Here is a 16,562-nt window from a genome sequence, read left to right as displayed (position 1 = left end):
TATTACATATTCATCTCTAGCTGTTTACCTTTTGTATGTAGCAAGCAACATTTACTGAAACATAAAACCTGTACTAGTAATATTTGTATCATAATTCAGTGCATCTCTTGCCAAAGACTATTATGTAATAAAAGTGCAGCATCTGTCATATCCATGTTCTTTGTAAAAACATAGAATGTTTACATCCTGTGAGCCAGTGTAAAACCAAGTGTAGCTACATACTGTGTTTATTTGTGTACGTAGCATAATAATGCATGTTATAAGAAGCAATCTGATATGAATACCACAAGGCAGTATACTGTAAGTACCTAAAATATAAAAAAACTTTTGGATTCATAAATGTTTCATCATTGATTATTAAATTTCCGTAATTTCTGCCAGCAGCACCAGCAATGCATATAGCTACACTTGGTCCACAAGATAATTTTTCTGTAACACTTCCATTTGAAGATGAGCCTGCAATGGCTCGAAAACATGTTCATGGTTGAATACATCGTAAAAAAAAAATAGACTGGTTGCATATTTATTACCAAATAAACACCCTTATGTATCATTCGCATAAGGCCCATGAGGACAAGATTATATTAATTACAGCATGCACAGAGGCACTTAAACAATCATACGGAGAAACTCTTATAACTGGTACAATGTGATGTAACTTCTGCCATGCACTTTACTTTGGATTGGTTAGTATAGATTTAGAAAGATCTTGATTTTTCCCACCCCCACCCCCACCCCCTGCCACCCAACATGATTGGCACTCCATCTGTAGGCACACAGACTAACAAATTTCACGAGAAATATATGTTCTTATAGTTTCTTCAAAACTGCTGAGAATATTACATCAATCTGTGTGCAAGTGATATCTACACTTTCATAGAATGCTAAAGAACAGGCAACAAACTCTTTACAATAATTTTACCATCTGGCTCCGATCTTTGTCTGCCATAACCTGTATGCAACGCACAATTATCAGGTTTGATATAGGCATTACATGGATTTTTGTACCTGAAATGGACATAAATCTTCTATTAAATCATCATCCTTCAAAGGGCGCAAGGACTTCGCTAAAAGTTATGCAACTTTTTACCTCGTATAAATTAAACACTCACCCTTTTTTTTTTCTCCTCCTCCTCCTCCTCCTCCTCATCATCTTCTTCTTCTTCTTCTTCTTCAGAGAGCTTCCTTCTAAGTTTTAAAACCTCTTGTACTCTCCTAGGTCCTTCACATTTTCCTTTTCGACATTCTTTGACATGGTAAAACATGCAGTGCCTTTGTTAGTTGAACTTCCTGAAACTGTTCAGCATCTTACAATACACTAAACCCATCTTTTTGTATAAATCAATGCGATTCCTCACACTGTGGACTGAAATGCAAAGACAATGTCAGTTTTACACAATGCTGACTTGCCTTTACTGCTAATAGATGGCACTGTTGCCAAGGCTTATCCTCCTCTATTTCACAGTTGGCACTTCTCCCATATTGTCGCATGGGAGGGATGCTCTGGATAATTTCCTAGATCATTTTAATTGTCTGCATCCAAATATTAATGATGGAAGTTGAAAAGGATGGGAAACTTCCATTTTTAGATATCTTTGTCTACAGGAGGGATGATGGGACATTAGGACACAGTGTTTATTGTAAGCCCGCACGCAGAGACCAATATCTTCATGCATCAAGTTGTCATCACCATACTAAGGCAATGAGGTCCTAAGTACATTGGTAAAAAGAGCCTACGCCACCTCAGATGCAGATAGTTTGACACAAGAACTGGATCATCTAGAAGTAGTGTTCGAGCCAAATGGGTATACCAACAATCGGATCTGTCATGCTCTAAAGAGTGGACCCTTGCAGGAACCAACAGAACATACAGGCAAATTGGTGGCATTCCTACCTTTTGTGGGAATCATATGTTCAGCAATAGGAAGAATTTTAAAAAGATTTGATATTAAAAGTGTATTCCGTCCGCCAGCTAAAACTAGAGTTCTGCTGGGCTCAGTGAAGGATTATTGGGGTTTGAGGAAGCCTGGTGTCTACAAAATTGACTGCCACTGCAGGAAAGCCTGTACCGGAGAAATGATTTGTATGCTCCAGGATCAATGCATGGAGCACCATCGCCACACACGTTTATTTCAGCCAGAAAAGTTGGGGCTGTGGAACATTGTCTTACTGAAGGACATGAAATGTTACACGATGAGACACAAGTGGTTGCCCTTATGTTGCGTTATTGGGACTGTGTGATGAAAGAAGTAATTGAAATCCAGCTGTCTGACTAAATTATAAACAGAGATAATGGATGTCATTTAAGTAAGCATTGGAACCCAGTTTTGTTTGACATTAAACAAGGGTCTATGTTTTGGTCATCAATAGCTGTCAATAGTGTTTATCAATTTATCGTTTCCACAAGTTTTCCCCAACGGTGCACTGTTGTCTTGCTCTAGAGAGCAGTTATGTTTATGCATGTGTTGTGGATCTACGGACAGTGTATAAAGGAGCCGTGGCGACATATTCGATTTCAGTTGTGGTGAGTTAGTGCAATGGCTTACTCACCTGAAGATGGCACCCAGATGGACTGCCGAAATATTGTGTGAAGATGATATGTTCTCGCTGGAGACCCAACTCGAATATCATCAATTACTACACCGGGAAAGTATATGGAGCCACAAGTTCCACTGTTGCTAGAAAATGGGGAAGGGGGGCTTCAATAGAGGCTCTGTCCAGATCCTAAGGCGTTAGTGATCCACCTGGTGTGAAAAGACAGGAAGGCAAAAATGCTTATATTCTCGGTAGTGTGTGATTAAATAATAATATCATGCAAGCACTATCAAAAGTTGTTGGAAAACGACACAAAATTACATAATTTTTAAACAGAGTTCTTATTCAGGGCTAATAAAAAAGAATTAAAGTTTTCAAATCTAAGCTACGTTTTGATACATAAAAACTTTTTGGTGGATGCTTTTTAAGGAAAATGTGTTGTATATTCATCTAATTCAATTAATAATTTAATCTGTTTCACTTACTTGTAGCTGAAAATTGCATTTGGAATTTATATACCTGACAGAAAGGGTAGTAACTGAGAAAAATACAGGTGGAAGTTTGTTGTTTTGGTTTTGTAAAATGTTCATTTTTACTTCTGGTCACTCAAATGGATATGGGCCAGAATTTTGGTTCAGTGTGGATTTAACTTGTCGTCCTGTCTTAAATGTTGTGGAATATGTGTTTCAATTGTAGATTCGTTCAGTGAATCTAGGTTATTCCCTGTAGTTTTTTAATTCTATCAGTATCTTTCCTGCTCGTCTCAATGGAAGCAGTTTTTGTATTTATACATTTTATCAATACAAAACACCAAAGGCTACCCACATTGGGAAGAATAAACATTTGGAGCCGTATGCATTTCCAGTAACAAGACTTCTAGCTTACCAGTGATATACATCTTACAGATTCTAGAGACTTGGTATTGCATGTTATCATTGCCACTGCTGTATCTGTCACTGATATTCATAAACCTTTTGAGGATTCATATGATTTAATCTATTTAAATTTTTTGAAGAGCAGTTGTTAAAGTAAACTGAGAGGTGGAATTCATAAAGTTCTCTGTAGATGTACATGTTAAGATGAATTGCTCTGCTAAGGTAGTGGAATATTTTAAACGATTTAGCATTCAAAGCAATATACTGTGTATTGAGACTAATGATCAATTTGGTCTTGGATTGCCTTGTTACCCACTTTACAAGAACAGTGCGCAGGAAATAAAATTCCTTCATCAGAGGAAAATAATTGACCGCCCATTGAGAAAGTACAATTCAGAGTTACACTGAAATTAAGGCGAACAACTGAGTATATATCCTATTATAAGTAGGAAAGTTGCTACTCACCATATCGCAGAGATGCTGAGCCGCAGAAAGGCAACACACACTCACACTCACACTCACACTCGTGCACGCAAACGCAACTCACACGACTGCAGTCTCAGGCAACTGAAACCACACTGTGACCAATAGCACCAGAGCATGATGGGAGTGGCGACTGGGTGGCGGTAAGGAGGAGGCTGGGGCGGGGAAGGGCTGTAGGTTAGATGGAAGGCAGGGAGAGGTGGGGAGGGGGGGGGGAAGTAGTGGAAAAGGAGAGAAATAAATAAAAAGACTGGGTGTGGTGGTGGAATGAGGGCTGTGTAGTGCTGGAATGGGAACAGGGAAGGGGCTGGATGGGTGAGGACAGTACCTAACGAAGTTTGAGGCCAGGTGGGTTACAGGAACGTAGGACGTATTGCAGGGAAAGTTCCCATATCTGCGCAGTTCAGAAAAGCTGGTGTTGGTGGGAAGGATTCATATGGCGTAGGCTGTGAAGCAATCATTGAAATGAAGGATAGAAGGATATCATGTTCGACAGCGTGTTCAGCAACAGGGTGGTCCATTTGTTTCTTGGCCGTAGTTTGTCAGTGGCAATTAATGTGGCAGACAGCTTTTTGGTTGTCATGCCTACGTAGAATGCAACACAGTGGTTGCAGCTTACCATGTAGACCAAATGGTTGGTTTCACAGGTATCCCTGCCTTTTATGGGATAGGCGCAAAAAGGCAAAACAAATCTCCTGTGACTTATCTTTCCAATCTCCCACCACCTCCCAAAGTCCCACCATCCGGCCGCAGAGGAGCATTCCCCTCGTAACTCAGTACCACCCAGGACTGGAGCAACTGAATTACATCCTCCACCTGGGTTTCGATAACCTCTAATCACACCCTGAAATGAGAAATGTCCTGCCCACTATCCTTCCCACCCCTCCCACAGTGGTATTCTGCCGTCCACCGAACCTATACAGTATACTTGTCCATCCTTACACAACAACATCCTGCTGCCAATTCCTTAGCTCATTTCCCATACTCCTGTAATAGACTTAGATGCAAGACCTGTCCCATACATCCTCTCACCACCACCTACTCCAGTCACTAGCATCACGTATCCCATCAAAGGCCGGGCTACCTGAGAAACCAACCATTTGGTCTACAAGCTAAGCTGCAACCACTATGCTGCATTCTATGTAGGCATGACAACCAACAGGCTGTCTGTCTGCATGAATGACCACCAACAAACCATGGCCAAGAAACGAATAGACCACTCAGTTGCTGAACACGCTGCTGAACATGATATCCTTCATTTCAGTGACTGCTTTGCAGTGTGTGCCATATAGATCCTTCCCACCGACACAAGCTTTTCTGAATCGTGCAGGTGGGAACTTTCCCTGCAATACATCCTACATTCCCATAGCCCTCCTGGACTCAACCTTCATTAGTCACTGTCCTCACCCATCCAGCCCCTTCCCTGCTCCCTTTCCAGCACTACACAGCTGTCATTCCACCACCACACTCAGCCTTTTTATTCATTTCTCTCCTTTTCTGCTACTTCTGCACCCCCCCTCCCCCCACTCCCCACCTCTCCCTTGCCCTCTGCCTAACCTGCAGCACTTCGCTGTCTGCATCCCCCAACATACTATCCCTCCCCCTCCCTGCCCCGGCCTCCTCCTTACCCCCACCCAGTCGCCACTCCCATCATGCACTGGGGCTGCTGCTCGAAGTGTAGTTTCAGTTGCCTGAGACAGCAGTCGTGTGTGTGAGTTGTATTTGTGTGCGCGTGCACGTGTGTGTGTGTGTGTGTGTGTGTGTGTGTGTGTGTGTGCGTGTATTGTTGACAAAGGCCATTGGCCAAAAGCTTTAAATGTGAAAGTCTTTGCTGTGCATATCTGCGACTCAGCATCTCCACTATATGGTGAGTGGCAACTTTTCTTCTTATAATATTGTTACATTCCATCCTGGATTTTCCATTGTTTGTTTTGAGTATATATGCTCTCAGAAAAGGAAAATATCTGAGAGAATATGTACTCTGTCTGTAAGCTCATCCTTTTCTTCTTGGCTGCTACGCAATTCCTCTGCAAATCAAGTAAGTGGTGCTCTATCCTATATACTCCAAAGTAAATGATCTCATATGATCTACTTTTGCTTTGTCTTAAATGTTTTATTACAAACATTATTTAAAATGTTATAGTTGTGTCTTTGATTGAAAGCTCTAACACAGTCTTGCATTGGTAATGATTGCATTGATGCTCAGTTCTGTTGTCACTGATGTAAAGCAGTTTGTCAGTTAACTAATCTGTAGATGTTTTGATTAACATAAGTACTTTATTGGAATGCTGTAGCTTTCTAAACTTGATACACTTTGTTCAATTTCTGTTGGTGTTTAGCGGCTGGAAGACCGCATCACTGATATTCTGATGGGGGTTGGCCGTGGTGGCCTTGAAAGACGTGTACCTCGTGTTCGTGAAAGAGATGGAGCAGATGTTCGCCGACCTGGTCCTAGGTAAGATAGTATCGTGCATGTTAGGAGAAACTGGGGAAAAGTGCCATAGTTTACATATTCGCACATGAGGAGCATTGTTGGTATGTAATCTCTTCAAATGTTACTTAATTTATGTCCAAATCATATGTGTCGGACAATAAAATGTGGTCTTATTCCTTGCAATGGAAAAAAGAAAAGAGGTTTTGTCTTGAGTGTGTCAGTACATTAGACAGCAGAAAGCGATATATTTCTTTGTTCACCTGATTGATGATTTTATGGAAAAATGCTACAGTTGAGTTCCTATTCCTCAAATGTGCTCCTCAAGAAATCATTTCAGTGTTAATCGCCACCTGTGTATAATTTTTTCATAAGTATAGTAGTAAAAAACTTAATTTGTTCCCACAACTATTTTAGTTGTGGGAACAAATTAAGATTTTTCCTGCAACTATTTTAGTTGCAGGAAAAATCTTTCTGCCGTCTGAAGATATTATACACACAAGTCACACAGTAAAATAATTATTTTATAATTATTTCGTTGTTCTGAATCTTGGTATTTTGAAGGTAAAGCACTAACAGTTGTCAGTATAAATCCTTCATTATGTGTTTTAGGGAATGTACACCTTATAAGATTTCTTGATAGATTAAAACTGTGTGCCACACATGGTCTCAAACATAGACACTTCCGTTTCATGTGCAGTGCTGTCACTGACTGAATTATGGAAGGACAAGAGACAACCAGACTCGGTCTTCTGCCACTACAGCTCTTCTACTTTCCACTCTGGAAACAATACTTTGGTTTCCAGAATGAGATTTTCACTCTGCAGCGGCGTGTGCGCTGATATGAAACTTCCTGGCAGATTAAAACTGTGTGCCCGACCGAGACTCGAACTCGGGACCTTTGCCTTTCGCGGGCAAGTGCTCTACCATCTGAGCTACCAAAGCACGACTCACGCCCGGTACTCACAGCTTTACTTCTGCCAGTACCTCGTCTCCTACCTTCCAAACTTTACCGAAGCTCTCCTGCGAACCTTGCAGAACTAGCACTCCTGAAAGAAAGGGTATAGCGGAGACATGGCTTAGCCACAGCCTGGGGGATGTTTCCAGAATGAGATTTTCACTCTGCAGCGGAGTGTGCGCTGATATGAAACTTCCTGGCAGATCAAAACTGTGTGCCCGACCGAGACTCGAACTGCAAGGTTTGCAGGAGAGCTTCTGTAAAGTTTGGAAGGTAGGAGACGAGATACTGGCAGAAGTAAAGCTGTGAGTACCGGGCGTGAGTCGTGCTCCGGTAGCTCAGATGGTAGAGCACTTGCCCGCGAAAGGCAAAGGTCCCGAGTTCGAGTCTCGGTCGGGCACACAAGTTTTAATCTGCCAGGAAGTTTCATATCAGCGCACACTCCGCTGCAGAGTGAAAATCTCATTCTGGAAACATCCCCCAGGCTGTGGCTAAGCCATGTCTCCGCTATATCCTTTCTTTCAGGAGTGCTAGTTCTGCAAGGTTCGCAGGAGAGCTTCTGTAAAGTTTGGAGGGTAGGAGACGAGATACTGGCAGAAGTAAAAATGTGAGTACCGGGCGTGAGTCGTGCTTCGGTAGCTCAGATGGTAGAGCACTTGCCCGCGAAAGGCAAAGGTCCCGAGTTCGAGTCTTGGTCAGGCACACAGTTTTAATCTGCCAGGAAGTTTAATACTTAGGTTGTGTGTAAGCCAGCTCTGCAATATTCTTTCTTGTTGTATTGGTAGTGTGACACTGCATGTAGGAAAGCACTGTGGAATGTGAAAAGCAGAAGTATGTGGTACTGGCAACAGAAATCAATTGTTATACGCATCTGTACAGTACCAGTTAGTAATGTGTTAGTATTTCAGGATAAATTGGAGCTCTCGAGGACCAAAGGCAAAATAATTATATTGTAAGGTGATTTTAATATAAACTGTGTTGTACAGTTGTGGAAATCAACTTGTTTATTAATCTATTAAATACATCCTCCCTCATGAACCATGTCATTGGTGGGGAGGCTTGCGTGCCTCAGCGATACAGATAGCCATACCATAGGTGCAGCCACAACAGAGGGGTGTCTGTTGAGAGGCCAGACAAACGTTTGGTTCCTGAAGAGGGGCAGCAGCCTTTTCAGTAGTTTCAGGGGCAACAGTTTGGATGATTGACTGATCTGGCCTTGTAACATCAACCAAAATTGCCCTGCTGTTGTGGTACTGCAAATGGCTGAAAGCAAGGGGAAACTACAGATGTAATTTTTCACGAGAACATGCAGCTTTACTATATTGTTAAATGATGATGGCATGCTCTAGGATAAAATATTCCAGAGGTAAAATAGTCTCACCATTTAGATCTCTGGGTGGAGACTACTCTGGAGGATGTCGTTATCAGCAGAAATGAAACTGGCATTCTACGGATCGGAGTGTGGAATGCCCGATCCCTTAATCAGGCAGGCAGATTAGAAAATTTAAAAAGGGGAATGGATACGTTAAAGTTAAAATAGTGGAAATTAGTGAAGCTTGGTGGCAGGAGGAACAAGACTTCTGGTCAGGTGAATACAGGGTTATAAATACAAAATCAAATAGGTGTAATGCAGGAGTAGGTTTAATAATGAAGGGGGGGGGGGGGAGAAAACAGGAATGTGGATAAGCTGCGACGGACAGCATAGTGAACGCATTATTGTAGCCAAGATATACACGAAGCCCACGCCTACGACAGTAGTACAATTTTATATGTCAACTAGCTCCACAGATGAAGAGATGGAAGAAATTATGATGCAATAAAATAGATTATTCAGCTAGTTAAGGGAGACGAACATTTAATAGTCGTGGGGAACTAGAATTCGAAAGGAAAAGGAAAAGAAGGAAAAGTAGTAGGTTAATATGGACTGGGGGTAAGGAGTGAAAGAGGAAGCTGCCTGCTAAAATTTTGCACAGAGCATAACTTAATCATAGCTAACACTCGGTTTAAGAATAATGAAAGAAGTTGTATATGTCGAAGAGGCCTGGACACACTTGAAGGTTTCAGATAGATTACATAATGGTAAGACAGATTTAGGAACCTGGTTTTAAGTTTTAAGACATTTTCAGGGGCGGATGTGGACTCTGGCCACAATTTATTGGTTATGAACTGTAGACTAAAACTGAAGAAACTGCAAAAAGGTGGGAATTTAAGGAGATGGGATCTGGATAAACTGAAAGAACCATAGGCTGTAGAGTGTTTGAGAGAGAGCATTATGATTCCAATCACAAAGGAAGCAAGTGTTGACAGGTGCGAAAATTACTGAACTATCAGTTTAATAAGTCAAGTCTGCAAAATACTAACAAGAATTATTTACAGACGAATGAAAAAACTAGTAGAAGCTGACCTCGGGGAAGATCAGTTTGGATTCTGTAGAAATGTTGGAACATGTGAGGCAATACTGACCCTACGACTTATCTTAGAAGCTAGATTAAGGAAAGGCAAACCTACGTTTCTAGCATTTGTAGACTTAGAGAAAGCTTTTGACAATGTCAACTGGAATACTCTCTTTCAAATTCTGAAGGTGGCAGGGGTAAAATACAGGGAGCGAAAGGCTATTTACAATTTGTACAGAAACCAGATGGCAGTTATAAGAGTTGAGGGGTATCAAAGGGAAGCAGTTGTTGGGAAGGGGGTAAGACAGGGTTGTAGCCTCTCCCCGATGTTATTCAATCTGTATATTGAGCAAGCAGTGAAGGAAACAAAAGAAAAATTAGGAGTAGGTATTAAAATCCATGGAGAAGAAATAAAAACTTTGAGGTTTGCCGATGACATTGTATTTCTGTCAGAGACAGCAAAGGACTTAGAAGAGCAGTTGAACGGAATGGACAGTGTCTTCAAAGGAGGATATAAGATGAACATCAACAAAAGCAAAACGAGGATAATGGAATGTAGTCAAATTAAGTCGGGTGATGCTGAGGGAATTAGATTAGGAAATGAGACACTTAAAGTAGTAAAGGAGTTTTGCTATTTGGGGAGCAAAATAAGTGATGATGGTCGAAGTAGAGAGGATATAAAATGTAGGCTGGCAATGGCAAGGAAAGCGTTTCTGAAGAAGAGAAATTTGTTAACATTGGGTATAGATTTAAGTGTCAGGAAGTCATTTCTGAAAGTATTGGTATGGAGTGTAGCCATGTATGGAAGTGAAACATGGCTGATAACTAGTTTAGCCCAAGAAGAGAATAGAAGCTTTTGAAAGTGGTGCTACAGAATAATGCTGAAGATTAGATGGGTAGATCACATAACTAATGAGCAGGTACGTACTGAACAGAATTGGGGAAAAGAGGAATTTGTGAAACAACTTGACTAGAAGAAGGGATCAGTTGACACATTCTGATGCATCAAGGGATCACCAATTTAGTATTGGAGGGAAGCATGGGGGGGGGGGGGTAAAAATCATAGAGGGAGACACTAACACTAAGCAGATTCAGAAGGATATAGGTTGTAGTAGTTATTCAGAGAGGTAGAGGCTTGCTCAGTATAGAGTTGCATGGAGAGCTGCATCAGACCAGACTCTGGACTGAAAACTACTACTACTACTACTACTACTACTACTACTACAACACCAAGAAGTACATCCTGTTTGACAAATGTGATCAAGTTGCATACAACAATAACACCCACATCCTGCTGTTCAGTTAAGGCCCCAAAGAACTTTATAGTGAAAGTGTCCTCCTCAAAATAAAATGAACATACAAGGCTGGAAAACAGGCTCTCAGTACCAAAGATAGCCTACAGGAGACATGTAATAGATTCCAACAATGTAATGCTACTTGCAGTACCTGCTGAAGCACGAGATGTGAAAAAAATGTTTATCTAGAGTGACACTGAAAAGGTAAACAAATGTTGATATTGTGTGTCAGTGTGTTAAACTCCCTTTCCTCTCACTATATGTATTTAATAACTGCCATTTAGAGACAGTGGATAGTTAGTTTCATGTTCCATACAATGGATGGAGCATACAAAGAATAACCACCTTGGCTGTAAACATCTTCACGTGGAAAATGAAACAAATTGATTCCCATAGATGCTTGAAAAATATAGAAATTTCCTCAACAAAGTCGTATCAAACTAAAAACAGATCTCTAACCATTACTACTTTTTTTCATCGAGATCTTCAGTCTGAAGACTGCTTTGATAGAGCTGCCCATTATACTCTCTCATTAGTTATTTTATTGTCCAAATAACAAAATTGATCTTCTACATTTAGTGTGTCCTTTCCTAGTCTAATTCCCCCCGTACCACGTGTTTTAATTTGACTACATTCCCATTACGCTTGTTTTACTTTTGTTGATATTCATCATATAACCTTTTTTCAGTGCACTATCCCTTCTATTCAACTGCTCTTCAAAGTCCTCTGCTGCCTGTGACAGAATTACAATGTCGTCAGCTAACAATGAAGTTTTTTATTTTTTTTCTTGAATTTCAACACTCTTGCCAAATTTCTCCTCGGTTCCATTTACAGTTATCTCAATGTAGGCATTGCTAAACATAGAAGATAAGCTGCACCTTTCACATTTCCTTCTCAACCACAGCTTCCCTTTTGTATCCTTCGACACTCTTAACTGTAGCCTGGCTTCCGTACAAGTTGAAAATAGCCTTTTGTTCCCTGTATTTGATGCCTCCTATCTTCAGAAATTCAAAGACTATTCCAGTTATCACAATTGAAAACTTCCTCTGAATCTACAAATTCTATAAATGTAGGTTATCTTTTATTTTTAACCTATCTTTTAAGTCAAGTCATAGTCAGTATTGCTTCACATGTTCCTACATTTCTGTGGAACCCAAACTGATCTTCCTCAAGGTCAGGTGCTATCAGTTTTTTCCATTATTCTGTGAATAATTTGTGTCAGTGCTGTGCAGCCATGGCTTATTAAACTGATAGTTTGGTAGTATTCACACTTGTCAGCAGAATTGGAATTGTTACATTCTTCTTGAAGTCTGCTATATTGTGCACACTAGGTGAAATAGTTTTGTAATGGCTGGCTCTTCCAAGGGTCTCAATTATTCACAGTGAATGTCACCTACTTAACCCCTTTCAGTAATCCGTCCAATTTTTCTCACAGTATCATATCTCCCAAATCAACTTCATGTATTTCTTCTTTCCTTTCTACAGTATTACCTTCAATCCCATCCTTCTGTAGCCCTTCTATGTATTCCTTGCACCTCTCAGCTTTTCCTTCCGTACTTAGAACTGTCTTGCTATCGGATCTCTTGATATTCACACAGCTGCTTCTCTTTTCTCTGAAACTCTCTCTAATTTTATTACAGGCAAAATCTATCTTGCCTCTAGTTGTGCAGGAGGGTATGTTTTTACATTTCTCATATAGCTATTCTGCTTTGCCACTTCACACTCCCTATCTGTCTCATTTTTTAGATGTCTGCATTCTGTTTTATCTGTTTTACTTGCTGCCATTTATATATATTCTCCTTAGTTAGATTCAATATGTTGTGCATTTTGTATGGGGTATTGACTTTCTCCCTATTTGATCTTTTACTCTCTTCACTATTTCACCTCTCAAGAGCACCTGTTCCATTCTTTTGTCATCTTTAACCCTGTTTCAGTAAGTCTTTGCCTAATGCTCTGTTTGAAACTCGGCTACCTCTGGTTCTTTAAACTTATCAGGTCCCAGTTTCTTAATTTCCTACCTTTCTACAAAGTGTTATTGTAATATTCTAATAAATTATGGGTAGAGTTCACAGCTGCTTCTGTAAATGTTTTGCAGTTTAAAATCTGGTCTTGGTAGTGCTGTTTCACCTTCTTGTAATCTGTTTGAAACCTTTGTGTTTCCAGATCTCTTCCACATATAAACCTCCTTTCATGATTCTTTAACCAAGTGTTAATCATTATTAAATTATGATCTGTGCATATTCTACCAGGCAGCTTCATCCTTCATTTCTTTCCCCCAGTCCATATTTGCCTACTATTTTTTTCCTCTCTTCCTTTTCCTACTATCTAATTTCAATCCCCCATCATAATTACATCATCATCTCCCTTAACCATGTGAATAATTTTTTTACCTCACTATACATTCTTCCAATCACTTCATCGCCTGCAGATCTAGTTAGCATATAAACTTGTACCACTGTGGTGAGAGTTGGCATCATGTCTGTCTTCACTTTGAAAATGTGTTCACTGTTCTGTTCGTCCCCACCCAGAGATCTGAATGGGGGACTATTTTACCTCTGAAATATTTTACCCAAGCTGATGCCTTCATCATTTAACCATTCAGTAGAGCTTCATGTCCTCAAAAAAATTACAAATATTATTTATCCTTGCTTTCAGCTATTAGCAGTCTCAGCGTAGCAAGGCCATGTTGGCTGATGTTATAACTGCAACTGATGAAAAGGCTACTGCACCTCTTGAGGAACGTCATAATAGTCTGGCCTCTCCACAGATACACCTCTGTTGTGGTTGTAGCGATGGTACTGCTTATTGTATCATAGAGGCACGCAAGGCATACCTCCTCGGGAAGGTCTGTGGTTCGTGGGAGGCATTATATGGTAAATTGAGATAATGAGTAAAGCTTTCTGGAAAGTAGTCATTGGTCCCCACCAATGCCAAGTGGAACTATTTATCTCCAGTTAATACTACAAAAATTTGAGTGCAAAGCAAAGAGCTATGTTATTCAACAAGCAGTTTTCAAAGATTGGTGAAGATCTTCTTCCAGGAATCATTGTATCAGCAGAATCCTACACAACTTTACTCCCAACTTCAAGCAAATGAAATTTCCTGACACCAGTAACTGATAAAGAGGTGTAAAAGTCGTTAATCATTACAGCCACAAAATCCTCTTAATCATGTGGTGTTGATGGTATCCCAGATTACTTATAAATGAATATTACTGTGAAAATTTTGACACCACTATGAAATGTGATAAGCAAGTCAATAAACAGAGGGCGTTTCCCAGAATTATTAAAGGCCACAAAGGTAATTCCGCTATTCAAAAATTGTGACAGTCATGGTTTAAGCAGTTTTTGCCTCTTTTCTGTACTTATGACTATATTTACAATAACTGAGAAAATCATCTAAAATTAACAGCTTTTTTGAAGAAAATGTATTTGATTAAGCACCAGTTTGGATTTATTAAAAAGGGGTCTGTAGTAATGCACTTTCACTGAACATTCTTAAATTCTTCAGACAAAGAGAGTTTTCCTTTGGTATTGTTGTTGATGTTAGTAAGGCTTTTGATGTTGTTAATTGCTCACAGTTGCTTCAGTAGCTTGAAGCTAATTGCATCAGAGATAAAATATGCAAAAATTCTCTGACAAAATGCTAATAAGCTGTGGAGTCCCACAAAGCTCAGTACTATACCCACTCTTTTTTCCTACTTATTATTGATGAGCTCCCATTAAACCGGATAAATACTGCTTCTGTTTTTTAGATGATGACAAATTTTTTCTTCCAAGTAACTCAGGTTCCTGCCCTGGCTGTATGAGAATAAATTAATGCTAAACATAAGCAAGACAGCTCATATTCTCTTCTATCTATTAACAAACTACATTGCACACATGAAACCCATGAAAATCAGTGAAATTGAAATTTGACAAGGAGCAGAGTCAACTATTGTTGATAGAAAACTTAGTGTGACTAACATAGAGAGAAACTGTTTAAAGGTGGGCAGTCTTGTAAGCATTCAGAATTCTCAGGCAATCGTGTGATATAAACACAATAAGAACTGTGTAATGTCAAATTGTGTATTCAGTAATAGCATGTGTTATTGCTTTCTTGTGGCTACTCACAGAAAAATTTTCTGATTTAAAAGTGGCTAATAAAAATAATCAGGATATTGCCAAATCAACCAATCACCAAACTTAAAATTTGTTTTAGAAACAGCCTTTTTATCAAAAAATTTAGACCTGTTTGCAGTAAAGGGACTAATACACAGCAATGGCACATAAACTAAGACATTGTTTGTTTTGAGGAAAATTTGATAAAATTAGAGTATTTTGCTGTTAACTATGGTACCTGATGTTTTAGGAGATGTCATTTTTTAGCTTCATGCGAGTATGCCAGGTTTCGACATAAGCACACCTTGTTCCGTGCAATGATGTGTCGGATATTTGAAAGAAGCAATCAATAATTTTGATACACATTTCTGGAAAACAAAAACAGGGATTGTAATCAAATTTTCGCCGGATAGCTTCTGAGCCTGGATTTCAACAAGATTGCCAAAGGGACCTATGTTGTAGTTTGCTGATTACAACAACTTCTTTCAAGTTCCTTCGTCTTGTGGAACTGTCAATTTCTGTAACATTTGTACTAAAATGACAAACATTTATGAACATAGGGCATAAGAAATTGACTGTGGATTGCTATTTAAATAACTATTCAAATAACTCCATACAGTTTAGAATTAATTTTTAATAAGCTAAAGAGAAACTTACTTTAAACATTTTTTCACACATTATCATGGCTGACAATGCCACATAAACCAGCTTTTGTACTAATAATTACAATTTCCTTGCTTGAATGATTATAGACATACCTTGTTATCAACTGTAACTAGTTATACAACATTATACCAAAAGGCTTGAAGTGCTTCATCAAACTGTTAGCAACAAATATGTTCATTGATATGATACCGTATGCATCTGCTGTTGCAACTGAATGACACATGCAAACTGACAAAAATAATATTTCTGTGTAAGTCCATCTTTATACAGGATGTTTGTGGGACCTCGGGCTGACTCAAAAACATCTTCAGCCGTCTATATTCCCAATGTTATTTTATTTTATTTTTGCTACCAGTTTCAGCATTACATGATGCCATTTTCAGGCCCCTTGTAAAGACAATAATAACAACAACACTTTAAACTACATAACAAAAGGATTGATGTAAATTTAAGAAATCAAATTGTATACAGTGGTAATATGTAGTAATTATATAACAAAAACCGAACTGTACAGGGAGTGACGTCAAAGTTAAAATAAGAAATAAAATGAGAGAACAGTGGCACTCTGTGCGAATATAAAATAGGGAACAAAATATATATGCCATATAATAATAAAGAGAACCTACTAATCGGGGTCAAAATTACGTGTCACATATTGACAAACAACAGGTATGTAGTGCTAATGTTAGTGCTTGTGAATCGCCTGAAGCAAAAAAAAAAAAAAAAAAAAATCAGTCATATACCGATGAGTACAATTGGAAGGTGAAATATTTATTTATATGTTGTCATAAAACCACTTACTGGAGATGAACACCCCCCCCCCCCC

General features: G+C 39.3%; 1 protein-coding gene across 1 annotated transcript in view; it reads left to right on the top strand.

The window, feature by feature from the left end:
- The window catches only part of LOC124709127 (E3 ubiquitin-protein ligase Iruka-like), a 158,363-nt gene that overhangs the window by 56,103 nt on the left and 85,698 nt on the right, over window positions 1-16,562 (top strand). The window contains exon 3 of the mRNA XM_047240788.1: window positions 6,233-6,348. Within this exon, the coding sequence (XP_047096744.1) occupies window positions 6,233-6,348 (116 nt within the window). The remainder of the gene's footprint in view (window positions 1-6,232; window positions 6,349-16,562) is intronic.

The sequence above is a fragment of the Schistocerca piceifrons genome, chromosome 7, assembly GCF_021461385.2.
Source record: "Schistocerca piceifrons isolate TAMUIC-IGC-003096 chromosome 7, iqSchPice1.1, whole genome shotgun sequence".
NCBI classification, from domain to species: domain Eukaryota; kingdom Metazoa; phylum Arthropoda; class Insecta; order Orthoptera; family Acrididae; genus Schistocerca; species Schistocerca piceifrons.
This window is presented reverse-complemented; position numbering and strand designations above follow the sequence as displayed.